The sequence below is a fragment of the Squalius cephalus genome (assembly GCF_949319135.1).
Source record: "Squalius cephalus genome assembly, chromosome: 3".
In the NCBI taxonomy this organism is placed as follows: Eukaryota; Metazoa; Chordata; class Actinopteri; order Cypriniformes; family Leuciscidae; genus Squalius; species Squalius cephalus.
The window spans coordinates 60,843,510-60,869,265 of NC_137124.1; the positions used below are offsets into that span (position 1 = coordinate 60,843,510).

Sequence of the window (25,756 nt, forward strand, 5' to 3'; positions counted from 1 at the left end):
AGTCATTTACAGAGTGACGACACTAAGGTAAGAAACATATATGGAATTTAGATCCTAATTAAAAGTGTAAGGAAAAGTCCATTTTAAATTGTACCACTTCACCATATCCACATCTCAGGTTATGTCTATGACCGTGGAAGGAAATTCATTTATTTTGGCGTACACATATAGACCTGTATAATAAAATCACGTCATTTTTCAGAAATTGTGAATTCAGGGTACAATTTATAATGCATTATAGAGACACTTTATATTTAGTGTTATCAGATGACTTGTTGATTGCATTTAATAGATGACAGCTTCAATGAAACTGCAGTTGGTTTGTAAAAGGTGTTTTTCTGCATGTTTTGACTGAGTTGTCGCTGCATTTACACTGTTTGACCAGCAGGGGTCGCCAGCGAAACAGTGAATCATTCTGCCAAGCAGTTTCAGTATTCAAGTTTCTAAACTTAGTTTCTCCTTTCACTAAACAGGACTGAAAACAGCACACTAAACAACCACAAAATACACCAGATCCTGAACCAGGGAAACACAACCGCTGCGTCACACTTCGCCTATACTACAGTTTTGTGAAGAGTATACTTTTAAATGATGAGTAGCATAAGATTTGGTACAAACTACATCATAATTGCGTCTTGCACCCTGTCACCGTTTAAACTGACCTGTCAATCATCTTGTCAAAGTTAAAATCCTCAGCGTTCAGTTTGATTTAATTTCCTACCGTTTCGGAGAAAAATGCAGCAGTAGTTGTTGTTGATCTGCCAGTCGTGGGTCTTTCGGAGACTCTCCTCGTGTGTAATGATGCATTTAATAGTTAAAGACCAGCCGTATATTAATTCATGTTCACAATACTGTTACAGATAAAATATATTGTAAATAACATTGAATAAATATCCTTTCGTCAGGTTAGATACTGTCACTCAACCTCTCCACTTTTAACAGTCGTCTCGCAGATCCGCCATGTTTGTAGTTCGAATCGAATCTCTAACGCGCAATGGGTTGTGGGAAACTTTAGTCGAAATATTCGAGTGAACGGATCTGCACTTCGGATTCTAACCGGAAACTGTAAACCATATTTGGAATGGTTATTTCAACATACCACTATGTAACACTAATTCTAATTTAGAATTATAATAAAGGTGGACAGCATGTGAATTGGGACGCAGCAGAAGACTTCAATTCAGACAGGGATGAACAGCAAACACACAGAAAACTACAAACCGACTACAATCTTAACAGGAAATAGGAACAAAAAACAGAACAAAAGTCCGAAGCAGGGATTGTAACATTAGTAAACAGCAGTTTGGGGGATTTATTGTATGGCACCCAAATCTCTTTTACTTTACAGCAGTGGCGTGCGGTCCACATAAGCTCTGCATACCCAAGCCTGATTAGCATTAACACTATAAATTACTATAAAATTCCCTTGAATGAGGTATACCATAAAGCTTACATGATATAATGTTAGTAATATACGCAACTCATTTGCAAAATGACAGTAATTTTCTTCAAATCTGCCTCACTGATAGTTCTGGGTAAGCGGATCCATAGCAGCGTTCGCTCAGTTGTCATCACTATATGGCTGTGAGTGAGTGGAGGCGGGGCTCATTTGCATATTCATAGAACCATGAATACTAAATAAGGTGTAGTTACATTCAAGATATTTTAAGGCAATAAGGAAAAAACATTTAAGTAATTTTGGTGATCAAAGATGAGTTAAGGGATAAAATCATTGACTACAGGGGGTATTTAAATCTTACTAAAGCTTTGACAATCTTAGTGATTAATTCTGATTTCTTGAACCCATTTTCAAGATATGTGCAATCCCAAAGCCAAAATCACATCAGAACACGTTTGAACAGCTGGGCCCTGTTGATCACTATTACAGAATCACTAATATAAGTTGGAAAGAGTCAAAGAGATTTAAAAAAGTGGAAAAAGACTTTAAAATACACTTTTATTACACAAATAAAAACCTAAATAGAAACGTTGAACAAACACACAGCGCTCCAGCTCATGATCAGCTGGGCTTCTTCCTCAGAGTCGTGGCTCTCACAGACTTCCTGATGGTGCGGCAGAGACTCCCAGTGGACGGAGGAGTCATGGACTCTTTAATGTTGAGCAGAAGACCACAGCGCGGACGCGACCCGACACACACACTCGCCCGAGACGACCCGACACACGCACGCTTCACCTCCTCACGCAGACGCCCGATCTCCTGCTCTCGAGCGCTGGCGTCGCTCTCCAAACACTCCGCTTTCTGCTCCTGTCAACACACACACAGCTCTCAGAACCAGCGGACACCTTCCGGTCTCTCTCGAGTCCAACACGGAAGAGACTTAAAAACTGCAGTTCATCCACTGGCCACTAGAGACCGGCTGCAGAAGAGTCAATCCCATAAACCCCCATTTTAAAATGCCCAACTTTACAGCAGAATAAAACCCGTTTACAGTCTGGTGCAAAAAGTGGTTTTGGTCTATATCGCTAATGTTGCCCTTCATGACGACTGTGAGGCGGGTGATTTTTTAATAACTCATCCGTTTAAATTCTATTAAGCCTTAAAGTTCTGCATAATTAAGGGCGCAGCCACTTGAGTGACAGGTGGATTGTCGCAGATGTCACTACTAGCCGTTTGTCTGTTAGCGTCACGTCAGCTAATTAGCCTTTTTGCCCGTTTTTGTTTCTCCGGGAGTGACGCGCTGCCAAGATGGCGACGGCCGGCTCCGCCCACTTTGGGTTTCAAAAATGCCCTTCAGAAACACGCCAAGTGACATCACACTACGCCCATGTGTTTGATCAGTCTATGGTCAGCACAGGTCTCATCTAAGTGTTCTAACCTGATTCGAGAGTCTGTTTTGTAGAGTTTGGACCTCAGCAAGTTTCTCCATATAGCTCTCGCCGGCTTCCTGAAGAGTCTCGTTCAGCTCGCGGATGCGCCGCTCCAGAGACACGATCAGCTAAAACACAAAGCAGGAACTCAGAGGTTTCTGCAGCAGTTTCAGGATGTCTTCATCTCTGTTGTGCGTTTACCTCTTGCTTCTCCACACACAGATTCTCCACCGCACACTTTTCCTTGTACAGCATCTTATACCTTTCTGCATCTGCACAGTTAATGGAGATCATATACAGAGAATTATTTACAAGCTGTATATTAGATCTTTACCCCTAAACAATCGTCACAGAACTTCCTGCAGTTTTATATTTAAAAAAAATACATCCAAGTATGATTTATAAGCCGTTTTCCATTGGGGGCCAAAAAGGGTCAGGATTACACACACAGGCTGATACACACACACACCTGGGTCTACGGACGGCAGTGGGCTTGTCTGCGTGGAGTTGTCCTGTTTGAGGGGTTGAGGACCAGAACACCGGCATTTCTGTTCCAACTCAAATACACGTTTCTCAAGCGCCTACAAGTAAAATGATAGTGATTAAAGGAGAACTCCGGTCAATTTTAACATTGAGCTCATTTTTTTGTACATTTGGAGTGCTGTCAGTACAGAGAACAACGACAAAAATCGGTGTTGCCTACACCGAGTTATTCTATTTTTAAAATTTGCACCCTGTTGACTTAAATGGGGCAAGTACTAAACCTGCTTTTAGCCTCTTAACATCCTTGATGTGTCATTACAAGTGCACAGGTCATGTGAGTGATTCCTTCTGAGTGAACACGAGTGAGTCTGACTGCAGTAGATGTGAAAGAAATGTATAAAAATGATGTTATTTAAGCCAGCGCAAATACCTGTGTTTGCATCCTGTTTTTCGGTTGAAGTCCAAAGTAGTCGATTGCAGAGTTCACATGCATAGGTTTAATACCTATGATCACGCGCGTGAACTCGGCAATCGACTACTTTGGACTTCAACCGAAAAACAGGATGCAAACAAAGGTATTTGCGCTGGCTTAAATAACATCATTTTTATACATTTCTTTCACATCTACTGCAGTCAGACTCACTCGTGTTCACTCAGAAGGAATCACTCACATGGCTGGGCACTTGTAATGACACATCAAGGATGTTAAGAGGCTAAAAGCAGGTTTAGTACTTGCCCCATTGAAGTCAACAGGGTGCAAATTTTAAAAATAGAATAACTCGGTGTAGGCAACACTGATTTTTGTCGTTGTTCTCTGTACTGACAGCACTCCAAATGTACAAAAAAATGAGCTCAATGTTAAAATTGACCGGAGTTCTCCTTTAAACCACTGCAAGCAGTCATTAAGAGGCCAAGCAGAAACGAGAACAAGACCTGGAACATCAGACCACCTGCAGCAACGAGCAGTTAAAGACATTAAGATGATTTTAGGCTAAATTCCTGAAAAATTATAAATAGTCATTAGTCATGATTTAATGGTTTATCACTTTGGACCAATAGGTGGCGCTGTGACCAAATTGATGTGGTGTGTTCAGAGTGAAGCGACAATGACAAAGTTTGGTGTCAATATGCCAAAGCATTGCAGAGATCCTAATGCTTCAACATATTGACACCAAACTTTGCATGAGATAAAGCCTCAGTCGTTTTGGCACCATGCCTTAAATTTGTTGCAGAATACAAAAACGGTTTAGTCTATCAACACGAAATCCATAACTTCGTGTCGGCATGGTCTGGAGATGATACGGTTTCATTTTTGTGAAACTCGGATAAACGGTCTAGGAGTTCGAAAAGTAGGTTATTAAAGAAAATCAAAATGGCGGAAAGCAAGTTTGGCACACTACGGCAAATTGGTACGTGTTCTCGGTATGACCCAAGGAAACTATTAAGAACAGTTTCTTCACAATAGGCAAAAGTCAAAAGCTATTAGCATATTTTGAAATTTCATTATAACATTTGACAAGGTAGCACTGCCGCAAAACGTTTTGATTAGCTTTAGGGCATGGTGACGAACAGAGTTTCATAACGATATGGTAATGCGTTCGTAAAAGATTGCTTTTAAGAGAAAATACAAAAAGGTAGATGCCCAAAATGGCCAATATGGTTTTGTTCGATTCGGCACGCTGCAGTGACTCTATAGAGACCAGTTTAGTGATTTTTGGCTGAACTGTTCAGAAGTTAAGCAAAAAGAGCATATCTCCTGACCACTAGGTGGCACTGTGCCGAAACTGTGCAGGTGACCTCATGTCATGGTTGTCATAACACACACCAAGTTTGGCCAGAATACGCTAAAGCGTTGCTGAGATCTAGCCTTGCACTCTTACGAATTCGTTCGCGCATCATTCAGAAGCAGTTTGACAAATCAACTTTAACTCCATAACTTTGGTGGCATGATCTGGTTTAATTTTCATGAAAATCGGAGTAACAGTCTAGGAGTTTTGAAAAAGTACTGAAAACTGACGTCATGCGGTGCAATCAAGTCATCGTGAAACGAGAAATCAGATTGTTTCTAGGCCTTACATTTCAAAAGTTAACAAACATAATTGACAATTTGTACAGTTGGTGGCGCTAGAGGGATCAAGTTAGATACTCCAAAATTGCTGTGGTTAAAGTTCAGACTGTCCTCTATCGGTGTGCCAAATTTCATCAAGCCTTTCTATGGGCTGCAGTAGACTTCCAGAGCGGAAGAACACTCGTACCTTTGGTGCTTCGACATTATCATTATTAAACGAGATTTGTCAATTAATAAATTGAACTAGATTGTTACACTGTCGGAAGTGCACAAGCATTTAATAGAAATCCCTCCTTCAAAGCGAACCGGTGTAATTTTACCTGCGCAAACACACACAAGCCCACCTCTGCTCAAACACTCCCATCAAGCACTGGGGTTTAGATGTAAAGGTGTGCGTGCCTTAGCTCGCTCTTGCTCTTCGCTGTATTCGTCTATCGGGATGTAATCCTCCTCCAGTCTCTCCAGAGCGCACTGGTACGCGTGCTCTTTCAACGCCTCTTTATACATCTCAAACGTGCTGTCCATCTTCTCCTCATAGCTCTCCTTCAGGTCCTCCAGCTGACGACTGAAAACAGGTCAAGTCAACATTTATACAGCTCTTTAACAATATAGATGTTTCACAGCAGCTTCACAGTGATAATAGGAGATTACAGTAACAGTGTTTAGGCTTTACAGCAGCTCTAGAATAAAGTTATCATCCAGCTAAAGTTAGTTTTGATTGAAACTATCTGGCCTTAATTCATAACGCATGACTGGAAGTCTCCATCAGGTGAAGCCTCCAGGTGTCCCGGTGGTGCGCTCGGGCTCGTCACCTGTGCAGCTCCTCCGCCTCCATGATCTGCTGCAGCATCGCGTCCCCCATCTCCTTCCGGATCTGGATCTCCTGAAGAAGATTCTTCCTGCGCTCGGCCATCAGCTTCGACCGCAAGCTCTCCACCAAGTTCAACAACTCCTGCGAGACAACGACAAACATGGCAAAGCTCTCCATCTCTGCACTGCAGAAAACGCTTTTCTTTCTTAGCATCGTCTAGTTTCCAGTCCAAATATCTAAAAAATTTGTAGTAGTAAAATGCCATACGATACGTCTTATTTTCTGGGTATATAAATTAAGTAAGTGATTTGTTGCTTAACTAGCAAAATTATCTGCCAATGGGGGTAAGAAAAATAATCTTGTTTCTGTTTGCATTAAGATTATTTTTCTTACCACATTGGCAGATAATTTAGCTTTTTTAAAGAAACAAAAAACAAAACCAAAAAAAAAAAAAAAAAAAAAAAACTTAATTTTGATTTATATACCCAGAAAACAAGACATAATATCGTATGCATCTTAATTTAAGAATTTGTAGATATTTGGACTAGAAACAAGACAAAAATACCAAGCAAGAAGTGTTTTTGCAGTGTTTTGCAAGAGTCATGTTGAAGCGCTCCAGCACCTCTTGGGGTAATATGGACACGTCGGCCTCGTCTCCGTCCAGCAACTCTTCCTCTGACAGATATTCATCCACAGCCTCGTCATCAATCACTCCGTTTCTCAGCAACGGCTTCCCATCCAGACCCACCAGACGAGGTGCCAGAGACTCGATTGACCTCTGAGGTATGACCTGTATCACCTGACACACACAGACCCCAGACGACACGGGCAATGGGAGAAATGAGGCTTTGAAACTCTGAATCATTTTGCCAAAGCAATTCAATTGATTCACTGATGGAAGTGCCAAACGCTGGCGACCCCTGCTGGTCAAACAGTGTAAATGCAGCAAAAACTCAGTCAAAACATGCAGAAAAACGGCTTTTACAAGCTGTCATCTATTAAACGCAGTTAACAAATCATCTGATACCACTAAATATGAAGTGTCTCTAATAAAGGTTTTATTTTATTAAGTGTAGAGCTTATTGTTTATGAAGAGCTTGGTTAATCAGACCAGTAAGAGACTTAACTACAACTCTTTATGCCATTAAATGTCTACAAATGTATGAAACTGATCTGAGATCAGGTGAAAATCATATATAGACACTGGTTCATGGGTTCACAGAGATCACTAGCGGTTCACTAGCAGTGAATCGTTGACATTTGGAAACCGTTATGTTGCCAACTATTTTCAATGGAAAGTAGCTAAAGCTTGCTCAGAGAGTCGCTAAATGTTGCTAGATGGCGTAATGCGCTAACTGGCGACAGTTTACATCCATTTTCTCTCCTAGTCCGCGTTCACACACTGTAATTTTAATATAGCCAAATGTCCAATAAAGCGGTTTTTGATTTAGTGACTGACTGTGTTAACCAGCAATCCAAAACATGTCTAGTTGCTTAAAAATAAATAAAAAATGATGTTAAATGGGTCTGAGAAGTCGCTAATCTAGGTGACAAAAGTCTGTAAATTGGCAACGCTGGTTATGACATAACGAAGCATCGTTTACTGAAATCACATGACTTTGGTAGTTTGATACACACTCTGAATCACTGGCTCCAAATAAATGATTGGAAAAGGTTCAGAAGCTTCGAAATCAACCATCACTAGTTGACGTGGTCAGTTTGCTTAAACTGTCTGTAAACTTATGAATCTGTCCTACAAATAAACAACTATTTAGTAGCCAAATTGGCCGGTGAGTGAAAGTTAAATTTCAAAGCCTGGTTGTAATGTCAGTAATCGACCCCAAACCTGCTTGGCCACCGCAGAGAACTTCATCACGTGGAGGGTTTCGTCGTAAGTCGAGGCGCACTGGTTGATGTTGACGATCATGCACGCCCGTCCTCGCCCGCAGAACATGCCCTGGAAGAGCCGGGTCAGCTTGCTCTCGCGGAACGGCACGTAACTCTTCATCCTTCGAGGATCAGACGCGTTATGAGAACAGAAGCGTGTAAACTGCGGTTCTCCGCCTGCGGTCGCCAGTACCTGTGACTCTGGTTCCTCAGCGCTGCGATGCACTTGCCCAGAATCAGCAGTGAATTGTTGATGTTTCCAGCTTCTTTCAGACGCTCCCCAAACGTTTTGGTTTTGTTGCATCTTTCGGAGCCGGCCAAGTCACAAAGTGAAAGACTTTATGCGAGGAAAGAAAGACATTACACTTTCAAATTTTTTAATTTTTAAAGTACAATAAACTTGGATTTTCAAGTTATTTCTACTTAAATTAGTTGAATCTTGTATAACAAATGTTGAAAATTGCTTAAAGTCCCCCTGTGGTGAAAATGTTGTTTGTGTCTGTGGTGTTTTTAATCTGCTTTAAGACAAAGCATGTGTAAATTCATAAGTCGACAGCATTGCTGAGTATTTCCTCCTTAAAACTGCAGTGAACCAAAGACAGTCTCAAAAACACGCTTTGAAATCGCTGGTGTTTCTGACGTCACAAACTACCTTGTAACCAATCAGATCAACGTGTGATCGTCCACCAGTGGATCTCTGAGCTGAGGGAGTGAGTGGAGGCGGGGCTCATTTGCATATTCATAGAACCGCGCATACTAAATGAGGCAAGGGTGTCGAGTTACATTCAAGATATTTTAAGGCATGAAGACATTTTTCAAGGTAAAAACATGAATGTCATTTTGGTGATCAGAGTTAAGGGACAAAATTGACTACAGTGGGACTTTAGATTTAAGTACAACCAACTTGGATGTTTAAGTCATTTCAACTTAAATTACATTAAACTGACTTTGTATAACTTATCAAAATAAGTTAAACAATTTTCAACATTTCTTATGAGATATAGCAATGTAAAAATATGTTTTCATAACTTCTTGATCATATGTTTTACAGTTCACTTACTCCGACAGTCCCTGAACATCTGCTCCGTCGAGGCGGATCAGTTTGATGGTGAAGATGCTGTGACTGTAAAACAGACCAAAGGTTTTGCTTTTGCGTCGAAATATATATTCAGTACTAATCAGACTCATGGATCGGGATATCAGACCCATGGGATCGGGATATCAGACCCATGATGACCTTCTGCTGGACGACTGGTTCATCTTGGTCGCGGCTGCGCTTCGGTTCTTATTGCCCACGCGTAACACTTTACTGGCCTCCTCAGCGTTCTGCACATTAACCCATCGCAGATCTACAACGACACACACATACACCCATCAGAGTCTTTTAACCCTCTGGTGCTCTTCTGTCATTTTTGACTGAAATTTTACATTTGTTTGTTAGTATTTTTTTTTTCTTCATCGGAATGGTACGAAACTTGAAGGATTTGGCACTTGCTGTGTGAACAAAACAACAGTCATGGACATGATTCAAACAGGTTCATGAGCGCATTGGAAATGAACGGGAGACGAATCTCCTCTAGTGGAAGCGTTTGGTACTGCAGCCGAACAACATCTCACTGAACGCTCATTTATTGAGAGATCAACCTCAAATTTTTGTTTAGATTTAGAAACTTGTTTAGATTTATGGCTTTGGTTTTCTCAGTTTTAGAGTAAAGCATGTTTTTGAAAATATATATATTTCATAAATTATATAAAAATTTTCATAATACATTTTCATAATTAACGTAAAATTCTGTAATTTTTTTACGTTCACTTTTTAAAACTTCTCACTTCAGCAATAATCTGCCAAGTGTCGTCTTGGAAAAGTGATCGAACTTCAGTCTGTCGCTCTAAAGCAGGTGTCACCAACCCTGCTCCTGGAGGGCTACAGTCCTGCAGATTTCAGCTCCAACCCCAATCAAACACACCTGGACCAGCTAATCAAGCTGTTCAGGGTTGCTTGATAATTACAGGCAGGTGTGTTGGAACAGGGTTGGACCTAAAGTCTGCAGGACAGTAGCCCTCCAGGAGCAGGGTTGGTGACACCTGCTCTAAAGCATTCAAGATTAATGACAGTATAAGTTGGAAATTTTATTTTCAGGTCTATGCTCAAAGTGAATAAATGGATAATAAATAGTGAATATATACTTTAGTACCAAAACTCCCCTAAAAAAACTAAATAAAATTTAAATAAAACATGTTTGAACTAAAATAGTACATTAATTGAGAGAAAAAAAAAAAAAAAAAAAAAAATCATTTGTGATGACATGCGGAGATCACCAGACGGTTACAGGCACACACACACTCCTGTACGGACGTACCTCTGATGTAGGAGCTCCCGGTGCTGTCCTCACACACTCTCAGCGCGGGCCGTCTCCTGGTTCTGCTGGCGGGGCCCGGCTGGAGCAGGTCGTACACGTGTTCGTTGTAGATCTCGTAAAACGCCACCCAGACGCAGTACAGGCCTTCATCAGCTGTGACATCGGCACTGTCCACTGGGAGACACGCGAGAGATTAAACACGCTCACACACACGTTTAGCCGTCGTAACCGCTTATACCTGTATGGTCATACGAAACACTGGAGAACGACAAACTGTTGACGGAGGAGTTCGAGCTTCTGCTTCGACTGGCTCTTGTGGGTTCAGGATCCTGAGGAGAGAGAAGCCACACAGTGATTAAGCTTTAACACGACGACGAGTTTAAGAACCAGTTCATTAGTGATGGAGGAGCGTTGCAGGATTACAATAGCGAGAAACATTAACGCATTAATTAAACCTGGCCAGTGTCTTCTAGTTAGCCAAGCATTAAAAAAACCATCTTTTAAGAGAGTACATGTCTCAAACTGATGAGAAAACTAGCTTGGATGTTCCCTGCAGGTTATTTTTAGGTTTCATTTTATAACCATATGTTATGCTGAAATGGGTCATTTTTCATAAAGTAGGCCTATATTTCAACAGTTCATTACAACCTGGATTGGATCAGTAAAAAACACATTTCAGATAAATCCAATTGTACAGCAAAAAAATGTAGTATGGATACAGATCTCAAATATACGTGGGTTTGTAACTTTCTTTACTGCGCGCCCATCAATAAATATGAAAAGGTTAATAGGACGTTACGGGAACGTTCTACAATCCTAAAAAAAAAAAAAAAAAAAATATTCTATTTCCATAACGAAAACCGTTCCTGGCTAACCAAAAACAAACGGTACAAATGCATGTTTTGGGAAACCAAAAATCGGGTGGTTTTGAAGCTCGTACCTCTTTGAGTAAACTGAAGAGCGCTGCCTTGGCGCTCTTCTCCACTTTGACTTGTTCCGAGTCCAGTTTCTGCACATCCGAGCTCAGGAACGGCTTCAGGTCCGCGTGCTCGTACTGGCGGCCCGCCACATGCCGGAACACCATATCCAGTGCGCGTGGCAGGATCCCCGGGTCCTTCTGGGAACCTTGAACCGGACCGTTTCACAGGAGATGACGTCAAAGAGTACATGCATCAAACGGTATGGAAGGACAAAAGGGCCAAAGCGTGTTTCACATGTTTTGACCCTTTTGACCTTCCATAAAATGGTGCGTTCAAGTCATGTCGTAAAGATTGGCACCACAATGTCGTAAATGCGAGTGGGGAGCTCGGGATTTTCTTTAAGCCCCGCTCTCAGTGAGAAACACGGTGGAATACCGGAATACCAGAATACCACAATACTTAAAGGTATTTAGCCGTGATATTGCTAGAATTTACAATGAAGTAAGCCGATTGCCTGCACAGGACATGATAGCATTAATATAACAATAGAGTTTACAGTGTCTTCATGACTTAAAAATAAAAAAAGACACTTGATGCACATTCCTTCATTTTCTGGAAGTAGATTAAGAACCTTGCTGTATTTGTGTGTAATTAAGAAAAAGTACTCCATCTTACTCCGATGAAAGTGACATGACCTTGTAAATACAGTCTCAGGAGGACTTGAACACATCAGAAGAATGTGTGTTTAATAAGGTTCAGTTCACCTTGGATGGTGTATGTTTTCCCAGCATTGGTCACTCCATAACTGAACACCAATGCGTTTTTGCCATGAAGGAACTCGTGCACCTGTGAGCTGATGGTGCCGTCAAAAAACTTGGTCTGGGAGCACTTCGGCCCAAAGATCTGCATTTCGAAAAAAAATAAAATAAAAAAAATAAAAAAAAACACCTTTAAACCCTCATCCTTCCCTCGCGGGTCAAAATGACCTAAAGCCTTAAATTATACTTTATTTTATTTTTTTCTATTTTTAAATGCAATTTTTTGGGAGATTGTTATTTTTTATTTTATTTACCTTTACCATTTATTGATTAAATCCAGTAATTTAATTTAAGCACATTCCTCACTCTTTCAACTTAAATTCAAAATAACTCAATTTCATGCATAACTCTTAATTCAGCTCTAAATATCTTACATTGAGTGTCTTTGCCGACCTCGTGCGCGAAAAAGCGCGAAGCTCTCAACTCGCTCACCTGCGCCAAGCTCAACTCATTCACCTGCGCGAAGCTCAACTCATTCACCTGTGCCAAGCTCAACTCATTCACCTGCGCGAAGCTCAACTCGCTCACCTGCGCCAAGCTCAACTCGCTCACCTGCGCCAAGCTCAACTCATTCACCTGCGCGAAGCTCAACTCGCTCACCTGCGCCAAGCTCAACTCCCTCACCTGCGCCAAGCTCAACTCGCTCACCTGCGCCAAGCTCAACTCATTCACCTGCGCGAAGCTCAACTCATTCACCTGCGCCAAGCTCAACTCATTCACCTGCGCGAAGCTCAACTCATTCACCTGCGCCAAGCTCAACTCATTCACCTGCGCCAAGCTCAACTCATTCACCTGCGCCAAGCTCAACTCATTCACCTGCGCCAAGCTCAACTCATTCACCTGCGCCAAGCTCAACTCCCACACCAGCGCCGAGCTCAACTCCCTCACCTGCGCCGAGCTCAACTCATTCACCTGCGCCGAGCTCAACTCGCTCACCTGCGCCAAGCTCAACTCGCTCACCTGCGCCAAGCTCAACTCATTCACCTGCGCCAAGCTCAACTCATTCACCTGCGCCAAGCTCAACTCATTCACCTGCGCCAAGCTCAACTCCCTCACCTGCGCCAAGCTCAACTCATTCACCTGCGCCAAGCTCAACTCATTCACCTGCGCCAAGCTCAACTCATTCACCTGCGCCAAGCTCAACTCATTCACCTGCGCCAAGCTCAACTCCCACACCAGCGCCGAGCTCAACTCCCACACCAGCGCCGAGCTCAACTCCCTCACCTGCGCCGAGCTCAACTCGCTCACCTGCGCCGAGCTCAACTCGCTCACCTGCGCCGAGCTCAACTCATTCACCTGCGCCAAGCTCAACTCATTCACCTGCGCCAAGCTCAACTCCCTCACCTGCGCCAAGCTCAACTCCCTCACCTGCGCCAAGCTCAACTCATTCACCTGCGCCAAGCTCAACTCATTCACCTGCGCCAAGCTCAACTCGCTCACCTGCGCCAAGCTCAACTCATTCACCTGCGCCAAGCTCAACTCATTCACCTGCGCCAAGCTCAACTCATTCACCTGCGCCAAGCTCAACTCATTCACCTGCGCCAAGCTCAACTCGTTCACCTGCGCCAAGCTCAACTCATTCACCTGCGCCAAGCTCAACTCATTCACCTGCGCCAAGCTCAACTCATTCACCTGCGCCAAGCTCAACTCATTCACCTGCGCCGAGCTCAACTCATTCACCTGCGCCAAGCTCAACTCATTCACCTGCGCCAAGCTCAACTCATTCACCTGCGCCAAGCTCAACTCGCTCACCTGCGCCAAGCTCAACTCGCTCACCTGCGCCAAGCTCAACTCGCTCACCTGCGCCAAGCTCAACTCATTCACCTGCGCCAAGCTCAACTCGCTCACCTGCGCCGAGCTCAACTCGCTCACCTGCGCCGAGCTCAACTCATTCACCTGCGCCGAGCTCAACCCATTCACCTGCGCCGAGCTCAACTCGCTCACCTGCGCCAAGCTCAACTCATTCACCTGCGCCAAGCTCAACTCATTCACCTGCGCCAAGCTCAACTCGCTCACCTGCGCCGAGCTCAACTCGCTCACCTGCGCCGAGCTCAACTCCTTCACCTGCGCCGAGCTCAACTCGCTCACCTGCGCCGAGCTCAACTCGCTCACCTGCGCCGAGCTCAACTCGCTCACCTGCGCCTAGCTCAACTCATTCACCTGCGCCAAGCTCAACTCATTCACCTGCGCCAAGCTCAACTCATTCACCTGCGCCAAGCTCAACTCGCTCACCTGCGCCAAGCTCAACTCGCTCACCTGCGCCGAGCTCAACTCATTCACCTGCGCCAAGCTCAACTCATTCACCTGCGCCAAGCTCAACTCGCTCACCTGCGCCAAGCTCAACTCGCTCACCTGCGCCAAGCTCAACTCATTCACCTGCGCCAAGCTCAACTCATTCACCTGCGCCAAGCTCAACTCATTCACCTGCGCCAAGCTCAACTCATTCACCTGCGCCAAGCTCAACTCATTCACCTGCGCCAAGCTCAACTCATTCACCTGCGCCAAGCTCAACTCATTCACCTGCGCCAAGCTCAACTCATTCACCTGCGCCAAGCTCAACTCGCTCACCTGCGCCGAGCTCAACTCGCTCACCTGCGCCAAGCTCAACTCCCACACCAGCGCCGAGCTCAACTCCCTCACCTGCGCCGAGCTCAACTCATTCACCTGCGCGAAGCTCAACCCATTCACCTGCGCCGAGCTCAACCCATTCACCTGCGCGAAGCTCAACTCGCTCACCTGCGCCAAGCTCAACTCCCACACCAGCGCCGAGCTCAACTCCCTCACCTGCGCCGAGCTCAACTCCCTCACCTGCGCCAAGCTCAACTCGCTCACCTGCGCCGAGCTCAACTCCCTCACCTGCGCCGAGCTCAACTCATTCACCTGCGCCGAGCTCAACTCCCTCACCTGCGCCGAGCTCAACTCATTCACCTGCGCCGAGCTCAACTCCCTCACCTGCGCCAAGCTCAACTCGCTCACCTGCGCCTAGCTCAACTCATTCACCTGCGCCAAGCTCAACTCATTCACCTGCGCCAAGCTCAACTCATTCACCTGCGCCAAGCTCAACTCGCTCACCTGCGCCAAGCTCAACTCGCTCACCTGCGCCGAGCTCAACTCATTCACCTGCGCCAAGCTCAACTCATTCACCTGCGCCAAGCTCAACTCGCTCACCTGCGCCAAGCTCAACTCGCTCACCTGCGCCAAGCTCAACTCATTCACCTGCGCCAAGCTCAACTCATTCACCTGCGCCAAGCTCAACTCATTCACCTGCGCCAAGCTCAACTCATTCACCTGCGCCAAGCTCAACTCATTCACCTGCGCCAAGCTCAACTCGCTCACCTGCGCCGAGCTCAACTCGCTCACCTGCGCCAAGCTCAACTCCCACACCAGCGCCGAGCTCAACTCCCTCACCTGCGCCGAGCTCAACTCCCTCACCTGCGCCGAGCTCAACTCATTCACCTGCGCGAAGCTCAACCCATTCACCTGCGCCGAGCTCAACTCCCTCACCTGCGCCGAGCTCAACTCCCTCACCTGCGCCGAGCTCAACTCCCTCACCTGCGCCGAGCTCAACTCATTCACCTGCGCCGAGCTCAACTCCCTCACCTGCGCCGAGCTCAACTCATTCACCTGCGCCGAGCTCAACTCCCTCACCTGCGCCAAGCTCAACTCGCTCACCTGCGCCGAGCTCAACTCATTCACCTGCGCCAAGCTCAACTCATTCACCTGCGCCAAGCTCAACTCGCTCACCTGCGCCAAGCTCAACTCATTCACCTGCGCCAAGCTCAACTCATTCACCTGCGCCAAGCTCAACTCATTCACCTGCGCCAAGCTCAACTCATTCACCTGCGCCAAGCTCAACTCGCTCACCTGCGCCAAGCTCAACTCGCTCACCTGCGCCAAGCTCAACTCGCTCACCTGCGCCAAGCTCAACTCGCTCACCTGCGCCAAGCTCAACTCGCTCACCTGCGCCAAGCTCAACTCATTCACCTGCGCCAAGCTCAACTCCCTCACCTGCGCCAAGCTCAACTCGCTCACCTGCGCCAAGCTCAACTCGCTCACCTGCGCCAAGCTCAACTCGCTCACCTGCGCCAAGCTCAACTCATTCACCTGCGCCAAGCTCAACTCCCTCACCTGCGCCAAGCTCAACTCGCTCACCTGCGCCAAGCTCAACTCGCTCACCTGCGCCGAGCTCAACTCGCTCACCTGCGCCGAGCTCAACTCCCTCACCTGCGCCGAGCTCAACTCCCTCACCTGCGCCGAGCTCAACTCCCTCACCTGCGCCGAGCTCAACTCCCTCACCTGCGCCGAGCTCAACTCCCTCACCTGCGCCGAGCTCAACTCCCTCACCTGCGCCGAGCTCAACTCCCTCACCTGCGCCGAGCTCAACTCCCTCACCTGCGCCGAGCTCAACTCGCTCACCTGCGCCGAGCTCAACTCCCTCACCTGCGCCAAGCTCAACTCCCTCACCTGCGCCGAGCTCAACTCCCTCACCTGCGCCGAGCTCAACTCATTCACCTGCGCCGAGCTCAACTCCCTCACCTGCGCCGAGCTCAACTCCCTCACCTGCGCCGAGCTCAACTCCCTCACCTGCGCCGAGCTCAACTCCCTCACCTGCGCCGAGCTCAACTCCCTCACCTGCGCCGAGCTCAACTCGCTCACCTGCGCCAAGCTCAACTCGCTCACCTGCGCCAAGCTCAACTCCCTCACCTGCGCCAAGCTCAACTCCCTCACCTGCGCCGAGCTCAACTCCCTCACCTGCGCCGAGCTCAACTCCCTCACCTGCGCCGAGCTCAACTCGCTCACCTGCGCCGAGCTCAACTCGCTCACCTGCGCCGAGCTCAACTCTTTCACCTGCGCCGAGCTCAACTCATTCACCTGCGCCAAGCTCAACTCATTCACCTGCGCCGAGCTCAACTCCCTCACCTGCGCCGAGCTCAACTCATTCACCTGCGCCGAGCTCAACTCCCTCACCTGCGCCGAGCTCAACTCATTCACCTGCGCCGAGCTCAACTCCCTCACCTGCGCCGAGCTCAACTCCCTCACCTGCGCCGAGCTCAACTCCCTCACCTGCGCCGAGCTCAACTCATTCACCTGCGCCGAGCTCAACTCGCTCACCTGCGCCGAGCTCAACTCATTCACCTGCGCCTAGCTCAACTCATTCACCTGCGCCAAGCTCAACTCGCTCACCTGCGCCAAGCTCAACTCGCTCACCTGCGCCAAGCTCAACTCATTCACCTGCGCCAAGCTCAACTCATTCACCTGCGCCAAGCTCAACTCATTCACCTGCGCCAAGCTCAACTCATTCACCTGCGCCAAGCTCAACTCGCTCAACTGCGCCAAGCTCAACTCGCTCACCTGCGCCGAGCTCAACTCATTCACCTGCGCCGAGCTCAACTCATTCACCTGCGCCAAGCTCAACTCATTCACCTGCGCCAAGCTCAACTCGCTCACCTGCGCCAAGCTCAACTCATTCACCTGCGCCAAGCTCAACTCATTCACCTGCGTGAAGCTCAACTCATTCACCTGCGCCAAGCTCAACTCATTCACCTGCGCCAAGCTCAACTCGCTCACCTGCGCCAAGCTCAACTCGCTCACCTGCGCCAAGCTCAACTCATTCACCTGCGCCAAGCTCAACTCCCTCACCTGCGCCAAGCTCAACTCCCTCACCTGCGCCAAGCTCAACTCATTCACCTGCGCCAAGCTCAACTCATTCACCTGCGCCAAGCTCAACTCATTCACCTGCACCAAGCTCAACTCATTCACCTGCGCCAAGCTCAACTCGCTCAACTGCGCCAAGCTCAACTCGCTCACCTGCGCCGAGCTCAACTCATTCACCTGCGCCGAGCTCAACTCATTCACCTGCGCCAAGCTCAACTCATTCACCTGCGCCAAGCTCAACTCGCTCACCTGCGCCAAGCTCAACTCATTCACCTGCGCCAAGCTCAACTCATTCACCTGCGTGAAGCTCAACTCATTCACCTGCGCCAAGCTCAACTCGCTCACCTGCGCCAAGCTCAACTCGCTCACCTGCACCAAGCTCAACTCGCTCACCTGCGCCAAGCTCAACTCGCTCACCTGCGCCAAGCTCAACTCGCTCACCTGCGCCAAGCTCAACTCATTCACCTGCGCCAAGCTCAACTCCCTCACCTGCGCCAAGCTCAACTCCCTCACCTGCGCCAAGCTCAACTCCCTCACCTGCGCCAAGCTCAACTCGCTCACCTGCGCCAAGCTCAACTCGCTCACCTGCGCCAAGCTCAACTCGCTCACCTGCGCCAAGCTCAACTCATTCACCTGCGCCAAGCTCACCTGCGCCAAGCTCAACTCCCTCACCTGCGCCAAGCTCAACTCCCTCACCTGCGCCAAGCTCAACTCGCTCACCTGCGCCGAGCTCAACTCCCTCACCTGCGCCGAGCTCAACTCCCTCACCTGCGCCGAGCTCAACTCCCTCACCTGCGCCGAGCTCAACTCCCTCACCTGCGCCGAGCTCAACTCCCTCACCTGCGCCGAGCTCAACTCCCTCACCTGCGCCGAGCTCAACTCCCTCACCTGCGCCGAGCTCAACTCGCTCACCTGCGCCGAGCTCAACTCGCTCACCTGCGCCAAGCTCAACTCGCTCACCTGCGCCAAGCTCAACTCCCTCACCTGCGCCAAGCTCAACTCCCTCACCTGCGCCGAGCTCAACTCATTCACCTGCGCCAAGCTCAACTCCCTCACCTGCGCCGAGCTCAACTCCCTCACCTGCGCCGAGCTCAACTCCCTCACCTGCGCCGAGCTCAACTCGCTCACCTGCGCCAAGCTCAACTCGCTCACCTGCGCCAAGCTCAACTCCCTCACCTGCGCCAAGCTCAACTCCCTCACCTGCGCCGAGCTCAACTCCCTCACCTGCGCCGAGCTCAACTCCCTCACCTGCGCCAAGCTCAACTCGCTCACCTGCGCCGAGCTCAACTCGCTCACCTGCGCCGAGCTCAACTCGCTCACCTGCGCCTAGCTCAACTCATTCACCTGCGCCAAGCTCAACTCATTCACCTGCGCCAAGCTCAACTCATTCACCTGCGCCAAGCTCAACTCGCTCACCTGCGCCAAGCTCAACTCGCTCACCTGCGCCGAGCTCAACTCATTCACCTGCGCCAAGCTCAACTCATTCACCTGCGCCAAGCTCAACTCGCTCACCTGCGCCAAGCTCAACTCGCTCACCTGCGCCAAGCTCAACTCATTCACCTGCGCCAAGCTCAACTCATTCACCTGCGCCAAGCTCAACTCATTCACCTGCGCCAAGCTCAACTCATTCACCTGCGCCAAGCTCAACTCATTCACCTGCGCCAAGCTCAACTCATTCACCTGCGCCAAGCTCAACTCATTCACCTGCGCCAAGCTCAACTCATTCACCTGCGCCAAGCTCAACTCATTCACCTGCGCCGAGCTCAACTCGCTCACCTGCGCCGAGCTCAACTCGCTCACCTGCGCCGAGCTCAACTCCCACACCAGCGCCGAGCTCAACTCCCTCACCTGCGCCGAGCTCAACCCATTCACCTGCGCCGAGCTCAACCCATTCACCTGCGCGAAGCTCAACTCGCTCACCTGCGCCAAGCTCAACTCCCACACCAGCGCCGAGCTCAACTCCCTCACCTGCGCCAAGCTCAACTCCCTCACCTGCGCCAAGCTCAACTCGCTCACCTGCGCCGAGCTCAACTCCCTCACCTGCGCCGAGCTCAACTCATTCACCTGCGCCGAGCTCAACTCCCTCACCTGCGCCGAGCTCAACTCATTCACCTGCGCCGAGCTCAACTCCCTCACCTGCGCCAAGCTCAACTCGCTCACCTGCGCCTAGCTCAACTCATTCACCTGCGCCAAGCTCAACTCATTCACCTGCGCCAAGCTCAACTCATTCACCTGCGCCAAGCTCAACTCGCTCACCTGCGCCAAGCTCAACTCGCTCACCTGCGCCGAGCTCAACTCATTCACCTGCGCCAAGCTCAACTCATTCACCTGCGCCAAGCTCAACTCGCTCACCTGCGCCAAGCTCAACTCGCTCACCTGCGCCAAGCTCAACTCATTCACCTGCGCCAAGCTCAACTCATTCACCTGCGCCAAGCTCAACTCATTCACCTGCGCCAAGCTCAACTCATTCACCTGCGCCAAGCTCAACTCATTCACCTGCGCCAAGCTCAACTCATTCACCTGCGCCAAGCTCAACTCATTCACCTGCGCCAAGCTCAACTCGCTCACCTGCGCCAAGCTCAACTCGCTCACCTGCGCCGAGCTCAACTCGCTCACCTGCGCCAAGCTCAACTCATTCACCTGCGCCAAGCTCAACTCCCTCACCTGCGCCAAGCTCAACTCGCTCACCTGCGCCAAGCTCAACTCGCTCACCTGCGCCGAGCTCAACTCGCTCACCTGCGCCGAGCTCAACTCCCTCACCTGCGCCGAGCTCAACTCCCTCACCTGCGCCGAGCTCAACTCCCTCACCTGCGCCGAGCTCAACTCCCTCACCTGCGCCGAGCTCAACTCCCTCACCTGCGCCGAGCTCAACTCCCTCACCTGCGCCGAGCTCAACTCCCTCACCTGCGCCGAGCTCAACTCCCTCACCTGCGCCGAGCTCAACTCGCTCACCTGCGCCGAGCTCAACTCCCTCACCTGCGCCAAGCTCAACTCCCTCACCTGCGCCAAGCTCAACTCCCTCACCTGCGCCGAGCTCAACTCATTCACCTGCGCCGAGCTCAACTCCCTCACCTGCGCCGAGCTCAACTCCCTCACCTGCGCCGAGCTCAACTCCCTCACCTGCGCCGAGCTCAACTCCCTCACCTGCGCCGAGCTCAACTCGCTCACCTGCGCCAAGCTCAACTCGCTCACCTGCGCCAAGCTCAACTCCCTCACCTGCGCCAAGCTCAACTCCCTCACCTGCGCCGAGCTCAACTCCCTCACCTGCGCCGAGCTCAACTCCCTCACCTGCGCCGAGCTCAACTCGCTCACCTGCGCCGAGCTCAACTCGCTCACCTGCGCCAAGCTCAACTCTTTCACCTGCGCCAAGCTCAACTCATTCACCTGCGCCAAGCTCAACTCATTCACCTGCGCCGAGCTCAACTCCCTCACCTGCGCCGAGCTCAACTCATTCACCTGCGCCGAGCTCAACTCCCTCACCTGCGCCGAGCTCAACTCATTCACCTGCGCCGAGCTCAACTCCCTCACCTGCGCCGAGCTCAACTCCCTCACCTGCGCCGAGCTCAACTCCCTCACCTGCGCCGAGCTCAACTCATTCACCTGCGCCGAGCTCAACTCATTCACCTGCGCCTAGCTCAACTCATTCACCTGCGCCAAGCTCAACTCGCTCACCTGCGCCAAGCTCAACTCGCTCACCTGCGCCAAGCTCAACTCATTCACCTGCGCCAAGCTCAACTCATTCACCTGCGCCAAGCTCAACTCATTCACCTGCGCCAAGCTCAACTCATTCACCTGCGCCAAGCTCAACTCGCTCAACTGCGCCAAGCTCAACTCGCTCACCTGCGCCGAGCTCAACTCATTCACCTGCGCCGAGCTCAACTCATTCACCTGCGCCGAGCTCAACTCATTCACCTGCGCCAAGCTCAACTCGCTCACCTGCGCCAAGCTCAACTCATTCACCTGCGCCAAGCTCAACTCATTCACCTGCGTGAAGCTCAACTCATTCACCTGCGCCAAGCTCAACTCGCTCACCTGCGCCAAGCTCAACTCGCTCACCTGCGCCAAGCTCAACTCGCTCACCTGCGCCAAGCTCAACTCATTCACCTGCGCCAAGCTCAACTCCCTCACCTGCGCCAAGCTCAACTCCCTCACCTGCGCCAAGCTCAACTCATTCACCTGCGCCGAGCTCAACTCGCTCACCTGCGCCGAGCTCAACTCATTCACCTGCGCCTAGCTCAACTCATTCACCTGCGCCAAGCTCAACTCGCTCACCTGCGCCAAGCTCAACTCGCTCACCTGCGCCAAGCTCAACTCATTCACCTGCGCCAAGCTCAACTCATTCACCTGCGCCAAGCTCAACTCATTCACCTGCACCAAGCTCAACTCATTCACCTGCGCCAAGCTCAACTCGCTCAACTGCGCCAAGCTCAACTCGCTCACCTGCGCCGAGCTCAACTCATTCACCTGCGCCGAGCTCAACTCATTCACCTGCGCCAAGCTCAACTCATTCACCTGCGCCAAGCTCAACTCGCTCACCTGCGCCAAGCTCAACTCATTCACCTGCGCCAAGCTCAACTCATTCACCTGCGTGAAGCTCAACTCATTCACCTGCGCCAAGCTCAACTCGCTCACCTGCGCCAAGCTCAACTCGCTCACCTGCACCAAGCTCAACTCGCTCACCTGCGCCAAGCTCAACTCGCTCACCTGCGCCAAGCTCAACTCGCTCACCTGCGCCAAGCTCAACTCATTCACCTGCGCCAAGCTCAACTCCCTCACCTGCGCCAAGCTCAACTCCCTCACCTGCGCCAAGCTCAACTCCCTCACCTGCGCCAAGCTCAACTCGCTCACCTGCGCCAAGCTCAACTCGCTCACCTGCGCCAAGCTCAACTCGCTCACCTGCGCCAAGCTCAACTCATTCACCTGCGCCAAGCTCACCTGCGCCAAGCTCAACTCCCTCACCTGCGCCAAGCTCAACTCCCTCACCTGCGCCAAGCTCAACTCGCTCACCTGCGCCGAGCTCAACTCCCTCACCTGCGCCGAGCTCAACTCCCTCACCTGCGCCGAGCTCAACTCCCTCACCTGCGCCGAGCTCAACTCCCTCACCTGCGCCGAGCTCAACTCCCTCACCTGCGCCGAGCTCAACTCCCTCACCTGCGCCGAGCTCAACTCCCTCACCTGCGCCGAGCTCAACTCCCTCACCTGCGCCGAGCTCAACTCGCTCACCTGCGCCGAGCTCAACTCGCTCACCTGCGCCAAGCTCAACTCCCTCACCTGCGCCAAGCTCAACTCCCTCACCTGCGCCGAGCTCAACTCATTCACCTGCGCCAAGCTCAACTCCCTCACCTGCGCCGAGCTCAACTCCCTCACCTGCGCCGAGCTCAACTCCCTCACCTGCGCCGAGCTCAACTCGCTCACCTGCGCCAAGCTCAACTCGCTCACCTGCGCCAAGCTCAACTCCCTCACCTGCGCCGAGCTCAACTCCCTCACCTGCGCCGAGCTCAACTCCCTCACCTGCGCCGAGCTCAACTCCCTCACCTGCGCCGAGCTCAACTCGCTCACCTGCGCCAAGCTCAACTCGCTCACCTGCGCCAAGCTCAACTCCCTCACCTGCGCCAAGCTCAACTCCCTCACCTGCGCCCAGCTCAACTCATTCACCTGTGTGAAGCTGAACTTGTAGACCTGCTGACCGATTCCCTTCTCGCTGCTCTTCATGCTGGCGGATCCTTTAGGAGCGTGAAGAGAGATGTTCTCTGAATCCTCCAACACAACACAGCCCTGAGAGGAGAGATAAAGCGGTGGTTAACTATGATTTCACTTTTCTAACTTTAGTTAGTGTGCAGATGTTGTTTATGCTCAACCAGCAACATTAAAGTTACGACACTCACAGTTCAAAGGGAGATATTTTCTTTTACAGAAATCGCTTTAAGGACTACAACAAACGGCTGGTAGGAACTACAACGAGCTTCTTCACAGGTTAGTGACATCACTAGCCCTAACATTTACATAACCCCACCCCCGGGAACACGATTTATAGATCATCATGACAGAATATTCGGTAACATTTTAAAATAATGGTCCGTCATTAATAAGTAACTATTCAGGACTAATTAGTACTACATTAACACTTCAGCCACTATTAACTATTATAAAAACAAGCTTAACTAATAATCAGCAAGTAATATTGAATTTAGGACTTAGGAAGTTCCTTATTAGGTAATCATTAAGAACTTAAATAGTAATTAAATTATAAAGAATTACTAGTCACACGTGTCTGAAATGTGAGCAATTGTCTTTTACTCAACATGATCATAAAATGCATCACTAATTACTCAAGTGTTAGTCACTATGAGGAATTATGCATTTAATTACTAATAAGAGTAAAAATTATGGCTGATTATGTCTGACACAAGATAATGTTCTTTATAATTTGTCAGTTAGTTAATAGTCATTAATAAGGCTAATATCATTCAGTAATCATTGATTACCTAGTAAAAGGAACTCTCTCTTAAATTTGATATTAGTTACGGATTAGTTTCTCGTTTCTATATCAGTTAGTAGTAGCTGAAGTGTTAATGTAGTACTAATTATTTACTGCATAATTACCATAATTAATAACGGACTATTACGCTAAAGTGTTACCGAATATGCTAATCAATGACTAGAAGATAGTTAACTACACATCATATTCACAAATTCATCAACTAACCATTCAGAAAGGTCCTGTTGTATTCTATATGTTGTCACTTCTTTAGTATCTCCATTGTCCAACGTTTATACATAAAAGACAAAAGTTTTTGAAATGTTCAGTGTGTGAGGTAATCGGAGCTACTAAAAAGCTCACACACACGCGCGCGCGCTCGTGAAGCTCCGCCCTCTGTGTCGGGAGCAGCAGCTCATTTGCATTTAAAGGGACACACACGAACACTATGTTTTTGCTCACCATTAAAAGTGACCATTTTAACATGCTATAAACACATATCTGTGGGGTATGCTGAGCTAAAACTTCACATACACACTCTGGGGACATCAGAGACTATATTCTTCTGAAAAGAGCATATAGGAGCCCTTTAAAGTCCTACGTTTCCGAAGTCAAACATGATCATTGGATTGAGCTTAACCGTACCTGTTCTTCATTGCTTCTCAGCTCTTCTTCACTGAAAGGCCGAACTTTTAAGTAAACTCGAAGCTGCTGTTGCTCAGAGATCTCAGCGCTTTCACTCTGCACACAAACACCACACAGCGCTATATATAAACAAAGATGGACATTATGTGTTATAAACAGATTTGCAATCTTATAACCTGTGATGTTATGGAGGAAACTCCAGAAAGTTCCGGAAGAGCCACATGATGAGGTTCACAAGCCGTCGACTCCATCGCCAACACGGTGTCTTCATTCATATCCATAACCGTCACCAGGATTATACTGTCGTATAACAGTTATGTTCTTAAAGCAAGCGCAGTTTCACAAACTTGACATGTGTGTGTCAGTGGCTTAGAGATTAAACGTTTGAAACCGTTTCAGACATGAAAACGAGCTTTAATAGCTCAGGTGAGATCTTACCCAGAATGCATTAGCCACACCTGCTCATCAATCAGCTCTTAAAGACATTCAGCACACCTGTAAGTTCATTAGGCTGTAGATTCACTTCAAATCACAGGTGCATTCTGGGCTTTTGTGACTAAAAGTTGTCAATATATTTAGCTTTAAATGTGTATAATATAATAATAAGATGGTAGGGTTTCCTGAACCTAAAATATTGGCAACACTTTACAATAAGGTTCATCGTGAATCAACATGAACTAACCGTGAGCAATACATTTGTTAGTGTTTATTAATCTTTGTTAATGTTAGTTAATAAAAATACAGCTGTTCATTGTTTGTTCACAGTGCATTAACTAATGTTAACAAATACAACCTTTAATTT

At 48.9% G+C, this 25,756-nt stretch overlaps 1 protein-coding gene across 2 annotated transcripts; it reads right to left on the reverse strand.

The window, feature by feature from the left end:
* Nucleotides 1–1,938: 1,938 nt before the first annotated feature.
* LOC307156327 (kinesin-like protein KIF20A) lies at nucleotides 1,939–25,376 on the reverse strand. 2 transcript variants are annotated; one of them, XM_079867619.1, is made up of 18 exons: nucleotides 25,131–25,376; nucleotides 24,955–25,050; nucleotides 23,487–23,606; nucleotides 12,123–12,261; nucleotides 11,379–11,563; nucleotides 10,677–10,767; nucleotides 10,439–10,612; nucleotides 9,316–9,427; nucleotides 9,139–9,201; nucleotides 8,272–8,415; nucleotides 8,038–8,200; nucleotides 6,814–6,990; nucleotides 6,193–6,332; nucleotides 5,780–5,945; nucleotides 3,299–3,410; nucleotides 3,031–3,101; nucleotides 2,838–2,957; nucleotides 1,939–2,266 (listed from the first exon to the last, which is right to left on the reverse strand). In XM_079867619.1, exons 1-18 carry the CDS (start codon nucleotides 25,233–25,235, stop codon nucleotides 2,021–2,023), a joined length of 2,424 nt encoding a protein of 807 aa, XP_079723745.1. In that variant the 5' UTR covers nucleotides 25,236–25,376; the 3' UTR covers nucleotides 1,939–2,020. The 2 variants fall into 2 exon arrangements, with proteins under 2 accessions (XP_079723745.1, XP_079723746.1); XM_079867620.1 differs by lacking the exons at nucleotides 24,955–25,050; nucleotides 25,131–25,376 and adding an exon at nucleotides 24,538–24,592.
* Nucleotides 25,377–25,756: the final 380 nt, after the last annotated feature.